The 19,772-nt window shown below is 43.9% G+C and overlaps 1 protein-coding gene across 3 annotated transcripts in view; it reads right to left on the reverse strand.

The window, feature by feature from the left end:
* Window positions 1–3,605: 3,605 nt before the first annotated feature.
* The window catches only part of tox3 (TOX high mobility group box family member 3), a 47,437-nt gene continuing 31,270 nt past the window's right edge, over window positions 3,606–19,772 (reverse strand). Inside the window, exons 3-7 of one of the 3 annotated variants that reach the window (XM_035520718.1) lie at window positions 16,332–16,556; window positions 7,876–8,139; window positions 7,363–7,587; window positions 6,743–6,823; window positions 3,606–6,165 (exon numbers count right to left, since the gene is read on the reverse strand). In XM_035520718.1, the coding sequence (XP_035376611.1) occupies window positions 5,434–6,165; window positions 6,743–6,823; window positions 7,363–7,587; window positions 7,876–8,139; window positions 16,332–16,556 (1,527 nt within the window). In that variant the 3' untranslated portion in view covers window positions 3,606–5,433. Of the gene's footprint in view, window positions 6,166–6,742; window positions 6,824–7,362; window positions 7,588–7,869; window positions 8,140–16,304; window positions 16,557–19,772 lie in introns of all 3 variants that reach the window. The other 2 variants (XM_035520716.1, XM_035520717.1) reach the window with 2 other exon arrangements.

Consider the following 19,772-nt stretch of genomic DNA (forward strand, 5'->3'; position numbering starts at 1 on the left):
ACACACAGATTATGTGCATATATACTACTGATTTTCACACACAGATTATGTGCATATATACTACTGATTTTCACACATAGATTATGTGCATATATACTACTGATTTAAACATGTAGATTATGTGCATATATACTACTGATTTTCAAATATAGATTATGTCCATATATACTACTGATTTTCACACACAGATTATGTGCATATAAACTACTGATTTCACACATAGATTATGTGCATATATACTACTAATTTACACAGATTATGTGCCTATATAATACTGATTTACACACAGAGATTGTGCATATATATTTCGCAAGGAACATGTAATGATTCACAGGGCTTTCAGTCTGCAATTTTAAAAGTTAAACCAACAGCTGGCAGATCATGTAATTACAGTTTTTACAATTTAAGATCTAAGCATAAGCAACATTAAGGTTGAACATAAATCTGAAATTTCAGACTTTTGAGTATGTGTTTAGAGAGATTTTGAGTGAAGTGAATCGTGGGGATCAGAAGTAGCCTATTTATCAAAGCAGAGGGAACACGAAGTTTAGCTTCACAGAATAATCTCACTTGACATTAATAAAGGCGTGTAAGTGTTCTGTGGCAGAGAAAACCATTTTCTTGGAATTTAAACTTCACTTTGGCCCAGTTCTGTTTCTGCTCTCAGACCGGAGAAAACCAGAGACCCATCTGATCTGCAGCAGGGAGGGAGTTTAGTTCTGCACTACTGACTTAAAACTACAGTACTTAAATATGATATTAAGACTATGGGGTTCAGATAGGAGCAGAAAATAAATAATGAAACTTGGTGTTAAGGTAAAGGTTGCCAGAAGATGAGGATAGTTTCAAGTTTTCTGAGTCTTTTTTCTAAAAGCAAGGTGCCAAACCTCCTGCTTCCTGCTCCACCTTTGGTCCTGAAGGTCGAGTTCTTTGTGCAGAGGTCATGGCCTGCGCCAGGAGCAAGATAATGTTGAAAATTCTAAGAAAACTTCTGAGCACAGTTTCACCGCAAGGTCAGCCATGCCTAAGAAGACCGCAGTCCATCAGACCGTAATCCAGCAATCTGTAGTCCATCAGACCGTAGTCCAGCAGACCACAGTCCAGCAGAATGTGGTCGAACAGGCAGTCCAGCAAACTGTAGTCCTGGAGACCACAGTGCAGCAGAACATAGTCGAGCAGACCATAGTCCAGGAGATGTAGTCCTGCAGACCTTAGTCCAGGGGACCATAGTCCAGGAGATTGCAGTCCAGCAAACCATATCCCAGCAGACCACAGATCATAGTTCAGCAATGCTTAGTCAAATAGACTACAGTCCAGCAGACCGCAGTGCAGCCGATTACACGGTCAGCATCTTCCAAACAGTGGCTGCTACCAGAACGTATGTTCAAAAGGGTTCTAAACAAAGCTTGGCAGCTGTTCTCAGGGTCAGGTTTCAGGCTCCCTTACCCAGGTGACAGAAATCTCATCTGACCTTTGCCTAACTCTAAAGTTGTGCTAAAGTTAGAATTCCAAGAAACCTATCTTTGTCATCATCTGGATGAAACAATTTTTTTACAGTTCTCTTACCACGCTGATGGCTGTCTCCCTCCACCACATTCCTCCATCACTGACTAGGAGACGCCAGAGGCCACAAAGGTCCCAGCACTAACCAATGGGATGTCAGACATCCTCACATTTTAGGACGCCTGCTGTCAGCAACTGAGTGAGTGACACCATCCATCATCGTGTGTTTTAGTGTGCGAGACGAATCGCATCACAAGTGTCTTAGCACGGGAGTCAAATCATATCATAAGTATCTTAGTGCAGGTGTTGTATTGCATCACGTGTCTCAGCACGGGAGTCGAATTGCATCACGTGTCTTAGCACTGGAGTCGAATCGCATCACAAGTGTCTTAGCGAGGGGATTGAATTGCATCACAAGTATCTTAGTGGAGGAGTCAAATCACATCACAAATGTCTTAGTGCGGGAATTGAATCACACCACAAGTATCTTAGTGTGGGAATCAAAAAGTAACACACACACAAACACACACACATACACACCCCATGGTAATGGCTAAAAAGTCAGAGAGAGAAAGAGAGAGAGAGAGAGACCAAACCATGGTGTTTATGCTAAAGTGGGCTGTGTCATTAGAAGGTCAGACCATGATACGGCAGCAATGTACTAGTTTCTATACATAGACATGAGATGATTGCTTTAATGCAGGGTTATATAGTCCAAAAGCATCATAAGCCTAAAGCATGGTAAATTCTTTATAACATTTTATACTAACACATTTATTTAAGTTTTCTGGATTGTAAAGTGAATTATTATTTTTTTTTTTACATTTTGCAGAACCAGCTAAAGACGAATCATTTCATAATCATCTAAGTGCAAACCGACATGTGCATTCAGACCATGTGATCAGTGTTGTGAAAATCGGTGTAACCTTTTTTTAGTGGTGGGTCTTCGAGCTTCAGCCCTCACTGTGAGATATTTGTCCACACCGTGACCGCACAGCTAACGGGGTTATAGAATAACAAGGCACTGCATGCATTATTGATGCTTCACTCTGCGAGACAGTACAGAATAATAACTGCAAGCACCCAGCTCCTCATTACTGGCTGTTTTAAAGGATGTGTTCGGTCGCCATGGACACCACTCTTACATTCTGCACCCTGCAATCGTACCCCTCCTCCTCTCTTGCCATTGAAATTCAGGTCATGCGCGGAGCTCGCTGTTTTTAATTTTCATTTCTTCACAGGCGCTTTAAGACTGTTGCCAGCGCTTATTTGCAGTTTTCTCGCAGACCTCTTCGCAACACCCTCTGACAGGACAGATGCTGCAATTAATCACGGCGAGAGAAACTGGGCTTCTTCTCCACGGCAGGAACCAGACTTGAGAGCCAATCACCGCGCCTTCCCTCTCACACAAATTACACATGCATTTTCAAACTGGCTAATTGAGTACAAAATACAATTTGAGGATTCTATTAAGCGGGAACAAGATAAGCACAGGCAGAGAAATTTTGCCCTTCTGTTCCGCTTGGAGGAGGCTTGTGGTGTCCAAATTCAGCACTGTATAGAGGATGGTGCATAAAGAAGACACACAGGCGTCACAATTTTACTGTTTGTTTATGATAATTAGAGTTTGCAATTCAGAACCCCCCACCCCCCTTAACAAGTAGGAAGGGTGGCTGGTTGGGGTTCTCATACACAGAGAGAGAGAGAGAGAGAGAGAGAGAGAGAGAGAGAGAGAGAAGCCCTTGAGGGCCATATTAGAAATGTAGCCAGTGAGTGAGGGCTGAAACAGAGGAAGAAAGCAGCTATATCCCAGGAAAGGGTCAGTGAGAATGTCACTGCCATTGAGACAAGTGATGGCAACACACTGTAAACATGGCCAATTTCACCTGCACACACACACACACACATGCACACACACACGCACACACTCACATGTACACGCACACTCACTCACACACACACGCGCACACACACACACAAGCTCGGCATCCAATCTGAAGCTTATACAACACCATACAGTCCATTCCCTCATAACAATGTGAAATGCTTCGACTCAGTTAAATCTTTTCTTTTTTAACCCAAAGTTAAAATGAACTGAATGCTTGAAGTAGGGATGTCTTTTATTTTGAATCTTTAATAACTAACAAGGAAACACTGAGGAAATATTTCATACAAAAGTATGGCTAATATAATCTTTGAAATGAATCATTTTTTTAAATAAATATTTGTGATTGTTATTTTAATTGCAAACACCGAGACACACAGAAGTATAATACTTCATACAAAATTATGGCTAGTATCATATTATTGGTGGAATGTCTCTCAATTTTTTTTTCTTTTGATGGCAAGAACAAAGCTTTTTTTTTAAATTAATATGCCTAGTAATGGTTCAAAAGACAGTCGAGTCTACTGAAATGTGTTTATTCTATGAACAGATTTTAAAAGCAGATGGATTCGATCTGTAAGCAAAAATACAAACAAATGAACTGCTGCTATTGGAACTCATAAAAAAGTAGAAAACAGCTGAGATGCACTATGCTCTGCAGGCCAGCTCACTGAGTCCAGAATTAAAGCCTTGCTTCTGAAAACTTTACAACAGGCGATATGAAAATTGTACATCTTCACTCATTTTTTTGTTTGTTTGTTTTTCTTCTTTTTTTCTACTCATTGTCACCTTGTTTTGTTTTGTTTTGTTTTGTTTTGTCTGTCAGAAAATACGTAGATCTTTTCGGTTAGGTTCCACACTGCAAAATGTCTCAGCTAAGATTTTTTTTCAGTTTCTCACTTTACATATGTTTGTGATATCAAGGAATAGTGTAAAAATACATTAATCATTAAACCGTTGGCCTGAATTTTGTAATTTCTCCTTAAAATATCCTTAAAATATGAACCTTTATTACACAAAATGAAAACAATCATAACAGAAACATAATTTAAATTCATTAAAGTTTTGAGGTAAAGACAAATACATAGTTTTTTGTTTTTGGAGTGCTATTTATACACACATTTGAGCCAATGAGTTTTTCGAGGATCTTTAAATGAGAAGTTCCCTCAGCTTTATACAGCAGGTTCGAGAGCAAGACAAAACTGTCTCCATGGCAGCATGCCATGCTCTTCACTTCAGAAAGGCAGATAAGTTCCTTTAAGTTCCCTTAAGTCCCTTAAAGTTCCTTAAAGTTCCTTTAAGTTTCCTTTAAGTTCCTTTGCCAGCAGGTGTGGATGAAGCTGAGGCAGGGTAGCAGAGATGTGGCATGACGGGGCTTTGAAGGGCGGGCGGAGAGGCCGAGCGGCTGTGGCGGTTCATCTTCAGGAACGCAGAGAGAGGAGCGTCTGAAGAAGGGAGGAAGGGCGATGTTCTGACGCACTGGCCGCAGGGGCAGGAACCAGCAGCTGGGTGCCAGGGAGTCCCCTGGCAGTTCGTTACAATAGTTCCACTCCGCCATCCTCTGGATCATGAAAAGCCATCAAAAATCTTTGCTTTGAGATCTTTAGAAACAAAACCAAGAAGCTGGGGAATTAAGACATGACAGTGACCTCGCAAATAAAGCTTTGATGTTAAATAAACAAACAAAAAATTATCTTTTGATGTAACTGATTCAACTCTTCTTCTACCATCAGTGTGCCCTGAAATAGTTTTTGATGATTAAGATAAACAAAAAGGGTTAAGCACACAAACAAAACAACAACCAGGCACGCCATCTCTTGTCCTGTCTATTTTATAGACAAAAAATCCAGGCAAGACTCTTCACCTCCTTTCTTTGTTACACTTGTCTGCGTATCCATCTAGAACAAAGGACAGTTCTTTGTAAAACATTCTTATTTCTCACACACTTCTTAAGTGCAACTTTGGGAAAAAAAAAAAAAAAAAAAAAGCAACTTCCAAATGGTGCTTTTTTTTTTTGTATGAAACTGACGCCACAGGACTCAGGCTTAGTAGATGCTGACTTGTGAAAGGACTTGGGCATGCGCCTGGATCTGGGTGGGGTGAGGCTGGGTGGGCTGTGGCAGAGGGGGGCTGCCGAGCGACGCCGAGTGGGGGGTCCCGGGCGAGTGCTGCACGGGGGAGCACTGGGAATGCTGCATGTGCTGCTGCATGTGCAGGTGCTGCATCTGCATGTGCTGCGACTGCTGCATGTGCTGCGACTGCTGCAGGTGGTGCTGCTGTAGCTGCTGCTGCAGGTGCTGCTGGAAGTGCTGCTGCTGCATGTGCTGCTGGATCTGCTGGTGGTGCAGCTGGTGCTGTTGCAGCTGGTGCTGTTGCAGCTGGTGGTGCTGCTGCTGCTGCTGCTGCTGCTGCTGCTGCTGCTGCTGCTGCATGGCTGAGGCATGCGCCGGCTGCATGGGCGGGCTCATCTGGGCGGGGGCGCCCGGCCCCGCCCCCGGGCCCAGGAGCTGCGAGGCCACGCCAGGCGGCATGTTCTGGTGGGCGACCGTGACGGAGGTGACGACATGGCTGTTGCCCAGGCGCATCTGCAGAGGCTTGGGCGCGATGGCCCGGGGTAGGGGCTGCTGGAGGACCTGGGCGCCAGCCGTCATGGAAGGGTGCTGGGATAGGGCCGAGGAAAGGGGTGATGGGAGCACCAGGGCGGGGGCCAGGCTGGTGGACGCTAGGGTCTGCTGCACAGAGCGCATGGTCTGGGCCTCGGCTGACTCCGCCGCAGCCTAAGGCAGAATGATGGAAGGAGGCAGGGAGAGAGAGGGGGGAAGAATGGTATTATTTCATTTCATTTCTGTTCCCACGAAGACCACTGTTTGCATGGAGAGAGTCATGATAAAAATTTGGCATTTAAAGGTACAGGCATTGCACAAAATAACCGAGGTTTTCTCTTTGGAGGAAAAAGATGTAACATCGCCTCCATCAATTCCCTTGATTACTATGCTGATGAAGTTTAATTTAAATGCAGCCTTCCTTGCCATACTGGCTTAAACATCAATTTAATTTCTCATCAAAAGTTCCTGGAAAAAAAACACAGGACGCAGCAAGCACGCTGTAAAGACGCTACCGCATGTAAAACAATCAAACATGCAAATGTAAGCAAATAACTTAGCTGGCAGTATCAGATATGCAAATGCTACATGGCAGGCAGATCCCAGGAATTAATGAGGCATGCTCATTAGCTACTTTTACGACCTGCTATCATTACACCTGTACCGGGGTGGTGCTAAGGACGATGTGCATGTGCGTACGTGCACCTGTGCGTGTGTGTGTGTGTGTGTGTGTGTGTGTGGCAGGTCTCACCTTTGACACCAGGCTGGCACGGTAGGCAGCAAGGGCTTTGAGGTACTCCTTCTTGGCTGCTTCTGTCTTGCTCTTGTAAACCTGAAGTTGGACGTGAGCGATGCGTTAAGGACGGAGACAAAAGAACAACAGCCTCCTCTGATTCACGTTTAGGCCTGGTTCATATCGGAGGGCTTCAGACTGACTGTACATAGCAAAACAGGGTGATTCATTCATACTGAACTATAGTATTATTATTCAATTACTTTTACGCTTTGGCAATGGTACCCCAGTGGTTAAGGTACTTGACTAATAATCAGAAGGTTGCCAGTTCAAACCCCACCACTGCCAAGTTGCCTCTGTTGTACCCCTGAGCAAGACCCTTAACCCTCAATTGCTCAAGCTGTATTCAGTCATAATTGTAGGTTGGTTTGGATAAAAGCATCAGCTAAATGGAATGCTTTGCAGAAGGGCAAACGCAATATGTCATTTCACTATATACTCTTACACACAAAGTTGATTTTAAACTTTGATAACGGCCCTGTTCTGTACTTAAAACCTCACCCTTTCTTTAACTGTTCTCCATCTGAGGTGACTGCAGTCATTTGAAAGCTGTTGGTGTGTCTGCAGCAGTGAGTTACCTGCTTCTGTTCCTCTCCGAGGCCATCCCACATTGACGCCACTATCTTGGAGACCTCGCCGAATGTGGCATTGGGGTTCTGGCCTTTGATGGCTGCCTGCGTGTCACGGAAGAACAGCGCGTACGCTGACACGGGCTTCTGAGGCTCATTGGGGTCTTTCTTCTTCTTCTTCTTGGGAGTCTTGGGCTTCTTCCCAGCATCCGGGGCTGGGCGCTTCTCACCGATCTGTGACGCGGAGAGACAGAAGCGGGCTTTTTGAAAGCTGCGTAATTTATCACTTCAAAGAACAATTAACCCGAGGTAGTTACCTCTAGAAAGAGAGAACGAGACAGACAGAAAGAAGGACAAACGCAGAACAGAGGAGACGTTGGACACAACTAAGAAAGGTACGCTTTCACTACTACACGTCAGTAGAACAAACTGAATGGCTCCCAAACTTACGACTTCATCAGAACACAAAAAAGACAATGACACCGAAGACTTAAAGAAGCCAGAAGTCAAAAGGACGCATACCTTTGTTCCGTCGTCCTGATCGTCCTCATTTATGGAGCTGGAGGGAGAAGGCGTGGCCGACTTGCTGGCAGGGGGGGATGGGGAGGTGTGGGCGATATTTGGTCCAGTCATGTTGAGGCCTAGCTGAGCGCTCAGCTGCGATTGGTTGATAGTGGTCAGCTGGTTGCGTGACATCATAGCATTGGGGTTGTTCATGTTGATGATTGAACGCATCACCATTGCAGGGTTAGGAGGGTACTGGCGTAGCTGGGACTGTCCAATGCTCTATAACACATATAAAAGCAAAATAGTTGCTTGTATAATGATCACTGACTGATACTTCTACCAGTCAGTCATACTTATTCATTTGGAAGTCTCAGCTAGTATATTTTTATAGCTAAATTACATGTAAACCAACCAATGTGAATTAATACATATATACATTAATAGAATGGTTTTGATCGCCAATTTGAATTAGATTTTGGTTCACATGCTGCTAATTTGAAATCACAATTAATTAGAAAATGTCTATTTTTTTTTGCCAGCCATTTGAATGGACCAATTTATTCAGTTGTTTCCACTATCAATTTGCTTTGAGAAATGTAAAAAATTAAATAAAATAAAATAAAGAACAAACAAGTTTGAGATCTATGAAATTAATCAATACTGAAATCTTCTTAGAATATGACTGGGGTTCATAAATGAAGTGATTTATTTAAAATGCAACTGCTTATAGTGAAATACTATGATTCATTCATAAAGAAATGCCATTAAGTTAATACTGCAGTGTATATAAATAATCTTAAATTGCTTCCTAAACAGGCACAGCTGGACAAATCTTTATTGATACAAGCAGAACACATGCATTTCATCATCGAAATGCCGCACTATAATAGCCACATGCCAAAGGGAACCAGCAAGATCTTCCGCTTCCAGAAGGAATGTAACAAGTCTTCTGGGAATCCATCAGGATTGCAAAGCCTCAGAATCACATTAAATAGAATAACTGTTCCAGTAAGTCACTCTGCATTTCAGCAGTGGCCAAATAAAAACCCCATACATTTCAGTGCAGTCAGACATCCTGAAGGTTACGACTCGCACAGAGCTGGTGATGTCGGCACAAAATGACACTGCGCCGTGTGTTTGACGATGAAAATCTATTGGCTGGCAGGTTTCATATATCACACTTTGACTGCCAAAGAGAGGGGAAAATATTTCTGTATAATCAAGTCTATAAATCACAGCTCGGATGAAATTTCTCTGTATATAATACTATAATGCTGCCATCGTCTCATATATATATATATATATATATATATATATATATATATATATATATATATATATATATATATATATATATGTGTGTGTGTGTGTGTGTGTGTGTGTGTGTGTGTGTGTGTGTGTGTGTGTGTATATATACACACACGAACATATATATATATATATATATATATATATATATATATATATATATAGAGAGAGAGAGATCAAATATATAGAGAAATCATATATATATATATATATATATATATATATATATATATATATGATTTCTCTATATATTTGATCTCTCTCTCTCTCTCTCTCTCTCTCTCTCTCTCTCTCTCTCTCTCTCTCTCTCTCTCTATATATATATATATATATATATATATATATATATATATATATATATATATATATATATATGTGCACAGTGTATGATGGTGTGTATATGAAAGCAGCCACTGCTAGAGACATAAAGTATTTTGCATTGATTGAACTGAGAGGAATATTACAGCAGCTGCCAGTCTCATACTGCAACATGATTAAAGGGCCAAAACTGTTGGCAGACCACCAAATAAAAGCCTCTGCTGTAGACATTATATTTCTCGATTTCTCCACTCCTCTATACTATCCCTGTATGTATACACACACACACACTGTATATGCTATGCAGATATCCAACTCCATCTCTCCTTCTGTCTTCACACCAGAAAATGTTGCTTTCGCCATTATTGCATGGATCTGTGAGACCAGCTTTGAGACCTTTCCTCAGTGCTCTGAGACCTTTGCACACACACACAGGCGTGATTCTCTGTCTTTCATCCCCTGTGCACACCTCATGCCATGTCTTTCTGTCAATACACGGCAGATGCAAGATCATGGGTTATTAGAGTTAAACATGTTTTCAAATGACCAATGCAAAGGAAAATGTGCTTTTTAATTGAATTATTAAAGTGTTACAATGTTCGCATAAATGCAATAATTACTCAGCTATAAAGAACCTAAAAGACTCATCTTTAGAACATCAGTGAAAGGTGTGTGTGTGTGTGTGTGTGTGTGTGTGTGTGTGTGTGTGTGTGTGTGTGTGAGTGTGAGAGAGAGAGGGAGACAGAAAGATGCACGCCTTGTTCCTTAGCTCTGACCATCAGTGATAACTCTTCAACACTGTCCCAGTGGTGACACTCACCTCACAGCAACCAAACACTAAGTAAATGGAACAATTTCTCCTCTGGCCATACAGTAGGCCGATAACATATGGAAATTACAAAAAGAAGGGGAGACAGTGGACCGTTTGAGGCTTTTGAACAGTGGGGTTCTGATCATTTTATATGGCATGGGCAATTTACACGTCGCATTAATATTTTGAGACGTGCCATCTTCAAAATGTCTGAAATAACTCCAATAACAGCAATGCAAATTGCTAATGTATCCCAGATAAGACATTTGAATTACAACATACAAGTGAATAAATACAAAGACTGATGAGACAAGACGGTAGACAAAATGCTACTACTAATAGGACTGATGGGGAGGTACAAGACTTCTCGTGTCACGAGTGGACTGACTGGTGGGGAGTCAATAACCAATCTGTTTATTCTCATCCCTGCTGCACTGCTTCTATTTGCATTTTGATTGGAACATTGTCTGTAGCTGCAGCTTGTATCTGCAGCGATGCTTTGATAGTCTTCATAAATCTGTAAATAACTTCTTATCTAGAGAGCAAAGAGACCAGATGGGTCCTGTGCTCCCTCCGGTGTTTGCACGTGTGTGTGTGTGTGTGTGTGTGTGTGTGTGTGTATGTGTGCATGCATGTGTGCATGTAATCAGATAGTCCATCTACCAACTTCTGCAGTAAAAATATTCCAGATGCTTGGTGTTGAATGGACTGTTTTTAAGAGGTTCAGCTACTGATATGTGGAGCACCAGTTCTCTACTCATCCTAAAGTTCTTTCTCCTCCTGAACTAACTCATATAGAGTTGATAATTAGGTGGTGAATGGAATCAAGTATGACAATGCAGAGGACACACTAAATCCTTGCATGTACTACAGCAGGGTTGTAGATGAGAATCTGATGTAGTAGTGCAGGGTTGGAGATGGGAATCTGATTTACTAGAGTGGGATTGTAGATGGGAATCTGATGTAGCAGTGCAGGGTTGTAGATGGGAATCTGATGTATGAGAGTGGGATTGTAGATGGGAATCTGATGTAGTAGTGCAGGGTTGTAGATGGGAATCTGATGTATGAGAGTGGGATTGTAGATGGGTATCTGATGTAGTAGTGCAGGGTTGTAGATGGGAATCTGATTTACTAGAGTGGGACTGTAGATGGGAATCTGATGTACTAGTGCAGGGTTGTAGATGGGAATCTGATTTACTAGAGTGGGATTGTAGATGGGAATCTGATGTACTAGTGCAGGGTTGTAGATGGGAATCTGATGTACGAGAGTGGGGTTATAGATGGGAACCTGATTTAGTAGCGCAGGGTTGTAGATGAGAATCTGATTTACTAAAGTGGGATTGTAGATGGGAATCTGATGTACTAGTGCAGGTTTGTAGATGGGAATCTGATGTACTAGTGCAGGGTTGTAGATGGGAATCTGATGTACGAGAGTGGGGTTATAACTAAATGGCATGTAGAATATCTTCAGGCTCAAGGCTGTACACCCGTTCAAAAGTTCAAATGGGAGGACACTCCCATGTGAAATAGGGTTCAAAAAATGAATTCAACTTAAAAGAAGGTGAGGATGCAAAAATTCATTTAAACTGTATAAACTGCACTTGAAAACTTTATAAATATAACACAGATATTATGGTAATATACATGCAATTTATGTTCTATCACAACCTTGCCTTGCTGATGATACAATTATGCAGCAATGGTAAACACAAACGGCTTCAAAAACAAACATCCTAAAGGAAGAGACACCCACGTAGTACTTAACAGCGTTCAGGTGAAACACCGTGTCACCTTTGATCGATGACTGTTTGCCTTTACTTCAAACCGGATCTAAGCCTCTCTCATCAAATCCCTAACCATCGCTGGAGAGATGCCTGCCGCCCTAGCAACAACGCGGGCCTGTCCTCGGCACTTGAGATCGCGGACACAACAGCTGCGTTTGAAAAACGTCAACAGTCCCTTCTCCCTGTCCAATGCAAAGGGAGGGAAGTTTAAAGAGCCATGTCATGTTCAGAAAGACTGAAAGGGGCTGCTTTTAAAAGATACTGGCTGTGGAATTAGATAGGAGGGGGTGGTGGAGGTGGATTTATTAAAAGCAGCTTGGTATGAGCTGTTCCACGCTGAAAAGAATGTTAACAAGTTCAATTTCCATTCAATCAGACTCACGGCGCTCTTGGAAATGTTCCATTGGCAGAGGAGGGGGAGGTGAAATCATCTATATGGTAATTATAAGGATGATTCTGGCAGTCACTTTGGCCAGCGTGAAAAGGTCAGCTCTATTAAAGATAGTTTATCAGTTCTCTGCACATATTCACTCCTGCACAGCTATTTAAAACCAACACAACCAGACTTTATTTTTCCAACCATTTATGCTGTCCTGCGGTATTCTCTCCTTAAACCCAATAGGAAGAAAAGGGAATCTTGAATGGAGGAAAAGATAAATTGCTGCACTCACTGTCCTACACCAAATTCTCCCTTTTTCTTTCTCTTTCTCTCTCTCACTCCATGAATATGACAGCCTTTCACGTCTTTCTTTCCTTTCAAACCTGCCCCCCAAAACTCTACAAACCTGCTCCTGCCCTAACCCTTCACATTAGCCCCCCCCAAACTCTCCAAATCTGCCCCCTACCATCAAAGCCTGCCCCCCATCCAAACCCTCCAAATCTGCCCCCCACTCCAAACCCTAGCCCAAAACACAGTACCTGACCCACTTCCATTTCTGCAACATGAGTATTTAAAACTTGTTCAACATGATTTCATTTCATTTTATTTCAAGCACTGGTTGAGAAAACTAAATTACAGAATCAATCACGTAGAAGGTCAGGCCGAGACTTCATTACAGGTATTGCATGCCTGCATCAATATCTTTCATTTATGACCGACCTGATATGTCACAATGGCGGCTAGATAGGAAAGTGGGGGGCAGGATGTGAAGGTGAAGGCTGGGAGAAAAAAATCCACTTTAAGAAATTGATGTACAACCGATGTCGGAACTACTCAGGTTGGAAGGAAGATAACACACACACACACAGAGACAGAAAGAGAGAGAGAGAGAGAGAGAAATGAACAGAGGTAAGGGGAGGAAAAACAGGTACACAGATGGAAAGAGAGAAAGAAAAAGAAAGAGAGAAAGACAAAGACAGAGAGAGAGAACTGAAAAGGGTATGAAAGATGAATATAGTACATGGTTGCTTTCTGCAAGAGTGGTCATATTTTCCATTTTATTCCCAGTCCCAGCAGACAAGGTCCTGTCACATTGTGAAGAATCACATTTTACAGGCATAGTACACCGAAACGAGGTATTTCATCTGACAAAGCCCCAACAGATCTAAAACACCGTAAACACTTGCCAGGTTTGCATGTGCGTGAGACACAAATAAGCCATTAAACCTCCCCTAAGAACTAACTCTTCAGAACAATCAAATATTCATGTTGCTAAGCAAGAAACCATGTAAACAGTACATTCAAATACAGGAATGATAAATGGAATTTATGTTTTTAATCTAAAGTAAACACGAAGCTAAATTTGAATGTGATGCAAGCAGGCATATTTACACTAGTCATCCGCTTACTTAATTAAGAGAGTTCTGATCCTCTTTCTCTTTCTTAGCAGATGCACAGAATGTAAAAAAAAGAACAGCATGCTGTTATAAACAAATACCCCAAAAGAAACATGTGAAGTCGCATTATGAGCCAGACACACATGGCTACAATATAATCATCTTAAAATGCTGCTCTGCAGCGTGAAACCAACATGATGAACGTGGACTGAACTGTGGTGGCCCGCACGACGAAGTCCAACTATAAGTCCGCTATGAGACGAGGGCGAGATGGGAATGAGAAGCGAGGAGTGATTAAATCAACAAGGGCTTCACGTTAGGGGCGGGGTCACAGAGACCCCGCCCCGGCCTGGGGCGGGGTCACAGAGACCCCGCCCTGGCCTGGGGCGGGGCATCTGGGGGCCGACCAACACCCGGGCACCCGCCCAGCACTAAAGCAGCTAGATTGGGAAGGCCAGACTAGAGCAGGAATGCCGGGCTCTCCCGCTAGGAGGGTCTTACAAATCCGAGTAATATGGGCTAAATTATGCTCATGACTCCATGACGGGACCTGACATCCCGTGCGGTAGCTGGTCTCGTGGAAGGAGGGGTAGCGAGGAGGCATGCAGCTTTGGTGACTAATGCGGTCTTCCTTTGATCTGGATATCCTGTGAGATTAATCAGAGAATAATTCACATAACAGGGGCTGAAAGGTGCAGCGTGGGAGCTTTGAGTGGAAACAACTTCCAGCTAATCCATTTGGTCCAGTATAGCAGTAAGTCATGTTGGAAACGTGCGGGAGTGCGAATGCATTGTTTTAGCACCCCAGTATGAAGAACTGGTAGGAATCAAATTCTATTATAAAACAGCTATTAATCTTTAAGTGGCAAAATGGCTGACAGAACAGGGAGGAAGAAAGCACAGAACAGAGGACCCACATTCTCCCACACTCGCTGTAACACAGTCCCACCACAACCAGGGACCATGGGATGGCGATGCAAACTAAAGAGGAATAAATGTTTGAGAATCAGATCTAATCCCTCTGCAGCGCCATGACAACAGGCCCCGCCCAGTAATTCAGTCAACGCTAGCTTTTTTTTTTCCTCCAGATGTAGACGAGCCTAACTGACCATGAAATGAAAACTCTTTTGCCAAAAAAACCTTCCGGCAGTCACTTGCACAGCACAGACATCTTAAAAGCGGCAATTATTTTACATGGCGACAGCGGGGGACGAGCGACTAAAGAAATAGCTGTAAACTGTTATGGTGCTTGTCTGTTTGGGAAGGCAAATAAATACCCAACATCTCTGCAGTATTAACAAGAGGGGAGGGCTTGGACATAAAGATTATGCTTTGTTTAAATAAGTGGCCACTGTGACCCTATTGCTAATATTTGATGTCAACCCTAAAGAAGAAGGGAAATCAAAGAAAGAATGAAATGCTGGTGTATGCACATCATCTGAAGGCTTATGACCTTTCATGCTTTCTTATATATTCAGATTTCTGTGACAGAGATTTCATTTCTGTAATGGCAGCATTTAATATAACTAGTCTAGCTGTGACATTTTCCCTCTCTTACTCCTCAATGCATTCACATTGCAGTGGCATTTGGAATCAACTCCTCTTTTGTTCTGGGTGTTTTTTTTTTTTTTGTTTTTTTTTTTAATTAGCCATCATAACAGCTCAATCATAAACCATCATCATTATGAAGCAACAGAGAACATGCACTGCTGTACAATGTCACGTTTCATAACTGGAGGGAGCAGAAAGTAATATATCCATATACTGATCTGACCTTTGAGACTCATATCTCCACACACACACACCCCCCCACCCCACCCCACACACCCATACACTATACTACTGGTTAAAGGAGCTTTCCAAACTGCCCTGAGCAGGCCTGAAGTGTGGGCATCTTATACAGGCTCTCAGTCGATAAGGAGACATGAAGCTCCACGCTTTAGCTAATACTGGACTCCAAGCTCAGCTAATGCCAAGTTCCTGAGAATCTGGGTGGTGTCCAGGAAAAAGTGATCAGGAATGTTGCATTACTGCATGCTATCCACTTCATATATTTAGCAACATTTAAAGTGTTATTAAAGCCATTAAAGTGTTATTATTAAAGCTATAAGTTCATATTGTTGTAACCTTGTCTTCAGTTTTCCATATTCATGTCCAACCTTAAACTGTCATGAGTCATAAACAGAATTTAACATTTGAATTTAATATTTATATCAAAATTCATAACTCATAACTCATTTTCAAAACACTACTAGTCTTGTTTCTCAGAGGTGTCTCCATTTTCTGACGCAAACTGAAACATTTGTGAAATACATACATTTTCTACAATTAGTAGAGACAGCAAATAAGTCAATTAAACAAATAAATAAAACGGAAATTTCAGCAAATGGCTAGGGGGAAAAGCGGCCAGCGGCCGTCCGTAGTCACGGCGAGGATGAAGCGCTCACCATGGGGAGGCCACTGCTGATACCCACCCCCTCCTGCTCCATCAGGTTTCTGGAGATGGTTATGGAGGGCAAGTCCAGGCTCTGAGGTGGGAACTGGGGAGTGAAGGGACCCCGCGGCGGGTTGGCGTGCTCGGCCAGCCCAGGGAAGGGCGAGCCCGCCTCTTGGAGGCCCAGGCCAGACTCCGTCTCTGGCGGCGGGGTGATTGGAGGGATCTCGAACTCCTCGTCGCCAAGACTGGGTGTGTGAAACGTCTGTGTGAGAGACAGGGGAGGGGTTGCACACGGGTTAATATCACAACGCATTCATCGGCATAATCTGACAGTGCGTTTCGCCAGAATTCAAAACGAACAGTTTGCCAGTGCAGGTATTCTGTGTGGTTAGACCTCCTCCCGCGGCTCACCTACATCCTGTACCTTCCTATGCCTTCCCCTTTAAAAATCCATGACTCAGCTCTAGTTACATTAGTACTATGTAAATTACAGAGAGATTAACTGAAGCCTCAACTTCATTTTGCACCTTATAACCCACATGCCAACAAACATGACACCTGACCCAAACCTCGTCTCTAAGACGGCTGGCCGGGGGGTGGGGGTGGGGTACTAGACCTCGCAATTTAATTCTTACATAAGCAATCAAAGCGACAGCTATTGCACTCTGAGACGGAGCAGAGGGGCGAAAAGAGATGTCAAACTCTGTAGTGTCGTGCTGCCATCACAGCAGCAGGGTGGTTATGATAGTGCCTGCTTAATCTGGGGGTGGAATGGTGCTGCGAGAATGAGCGAGGGAGGGAGAGAGAGAGAGAGAGAGAGAGAGAGAGAGAGAGAGAGAGGGGTGTGAGAGAGAGAGAGAGAGAGAGAGAGAGAGAGAGAGAGAGAGAGAGGGAGGGAGGGAGGGGTGTGAGAGAGGGAGAGAGAGAGAGAGAGAGAGAGAGGGAGAGAGAGAGAGACAGAGAGAGAGGGAGAGAGACAGAGAGAGAGAGAGAGAGGGAGGGAGGGGTGTGAGAGAGAGCGAGAGAGAGAGAGAGAGAGAGAGAGAGAGAGAGAGAGAGACAGAGAGAGAGAGAGAGAGAGAGGGAGGGAGGGGTGTGAGAGAGAGAGAGAGAGAGAGAGAGAGAGAGAGAGAGAGAGAGAGGGATATGCAGACCTCAGAAGCACATTTTAGCAGATGACTGGCTGGTCCAGAGTATTTCCACTTTGGTCTTCACACCGGCAGCTGCAGATCAGCTCATCACGCTCCCTAATCTCACAGCCTGAGAATTAAACTCCACCGTCACGCTTCATTTACTGACTTTGGCTTCTTGGCAATGGAGTTTCTCACCTGCTGGAGACTTGTCTTCATCAAGACGTCCTTACAGTTTATGTATCGCACGTCACTTCCTTTCTCTCTCTCTCTCTCTCTCTCTCTCTCTCTCTCTCTCTCTCTCTCCTTTCCTCAGCCTCACTCTTACATTATCTAGGTGTTTTGAATATACTCGGACACAGACAGGTATTTGGCAGTCACTGCTGCCTTCAGTCAACAAATCGCTCAGTTCAGTGGAGACTAGTTAAAGAAAGAATGGCTCAGTGTGTTTCATTCTATAAAAATGCTTTGGAGAGGACGGTGAGTGATGATCATACGTAATCAAACATACATACTCATACATAACTGTCCAGGCTTTTCCAAACAGAGCTAACTAACTGTGTTTTTGTTTCTTTGCTGAGCTGTACAACTGCTCCTGGTGTCTCGTCTGATGCTCACGTAGGCCCCTGCTAGTACACCTCTCAGAGTTGCCTGACCACCAGGTTTGATGTTTCATACTCCAGCTGTCGGAGTTTTGCCTTGCCGCAGTCGTTTCTCCGTAGAGACGATGTCTGGAATCCTGTGTGAAGGTGTGTTGTTGAAAGTGTTGTGCAAAGAAATTTGAATTTATGGACAAAAATGGATGAGTCCATATGGAATGCCAATCTTACCTGTGTGTGCTCATTAATATTAACAGCTTTGTGGAACAATTTCATCGTGCTCTCCAACTTACAACGTTGACCTCGCTGACCTCGCTGTGCTTGACCTAGCCTTGCCACCATTCTGACTTGGGCTCTCACTGGGGAGTGCTGACTGCAGCAGCGTCTGTTCCTCCTACCTCTGTCCCTACACGTCCTCTCTCCTCCTGTCTCTCTCCTCCTGTCTCTCCTCCTCTCTCTCCTCCTGTCTCTCTCCTCCTGTCTCTCTCCTCTGTCCCTACACGTCCTCTCTCCTCCTGTCTCTCTCCTCCTGTCTCTCTCCTCCTCTCTCCTCCTGTCTCTCACCTCCTGTCTCTCTCCTCCTCTCTCCTCCTGTCTCTCACCTCCTGTCTCTCCTCCTCTCTCTCCTCCTGTCTCTCTCCTCCTGTCTCTCTCCTCTGTCCCTACACGTCCTCTCTCCTCCTGTCTCTCTCCTCCTGTCTCTCCTCCTCTCTCTCCTCCTGTCTCTCTCCTCCTGTCTCTCTCCTCTGTCCCTACACGTCCTCTCTCCTGTCTCTCTCCTCCTGTCTCTCCTCCTCTCTCTCCTCCTGTCTCTCTCCTCCTGTCTCTCTCCTCTGTCCCTACACGTCCTCTCTCCTCCTGTCTCTCTCCTCCTGTCTCTCCTCCTCTCTCTCCTCCTGTCTCTCTCCTCCTGTCTCTCTCCTCTGTCCCTACACGTCCTCTCTCCTCCTGTCTCTCTCCTCCTGTCTCTCCTCCTCTCTCTCCTCCTGTCTCTCTCCTCCTCTCTCTCCTCTGTCCCTACACGTCCTCTCTCCTCCTGTCTCTCTCCTCCTGTCTCTCTCCTCCTCTCTCCTCCTGTCTCTCTCCTCCTCTCTCCTCCTGTCTCTCACCTCCTGTCTCTCTCCTCCTCTCTCCTACTGTCTCTCACCTCCTGTCTCTCCTCCTCTCTCTCCTCCTGTCTCTCTCCTCTGTCCCTCTTCCTCTCTCTCCTCCTGTCTCTCTCCTCTGTCCCTACACGTCCTCTCTCCTCCTGTCTCTCACCTCCTGTCTCTCTCCTCCTCTCTCCTCCTGTCTCTCACCTCCTGTCTCTCTCCTCCTCTCTCCTCCTGTCTCTCACCTCCTGTCTCTCTCCTCCTCTCTCCTCCTGTCTCTCTCCTCCTGTCTTTCTTGCTCCTTTCTCATCTCCTTGACTTTTTCTCTCGCTTTCAATATAGAGAATGTAACTGACCTTCCTGCTTTTTCTAGCACACACACACACAGACAAGTTCGCACATGCAACACACGCACACACATACAGAGACACACACATATTTACACAATCACTTGAAAGCAATTTACATAAGCCTTGATAAACAATGATGTGTTCCAGCACAAAACTTTCTTATTGTTCCATAATATTGTCTGTATGGGTGTCAGTACGTGTGTGTGTCTCACTGTATATAAGTTTGTATGTGTGTGTATGTGTGTGTGTGTGTGTGTGTGTGTGTGTGTGTGTGTGTGTGTGTGTGTGTGTGTGTGTGTGTGTGTGTG

Source organism: Electrophorus electricus, chromosome 21 (assembly GCF_013358815.1).
Source record: "Electrophorus electricus isolate fEleEle1 chromosome 21, fEleEle1.pri, whole genome shotgun sequence".
Lineage (NCBI taxonomy): Eukaryota > Metazoa > Chordata > Actinopteri > Gymnotiformes > Gymnotidae > Electrophorus > Electrophorus electricus.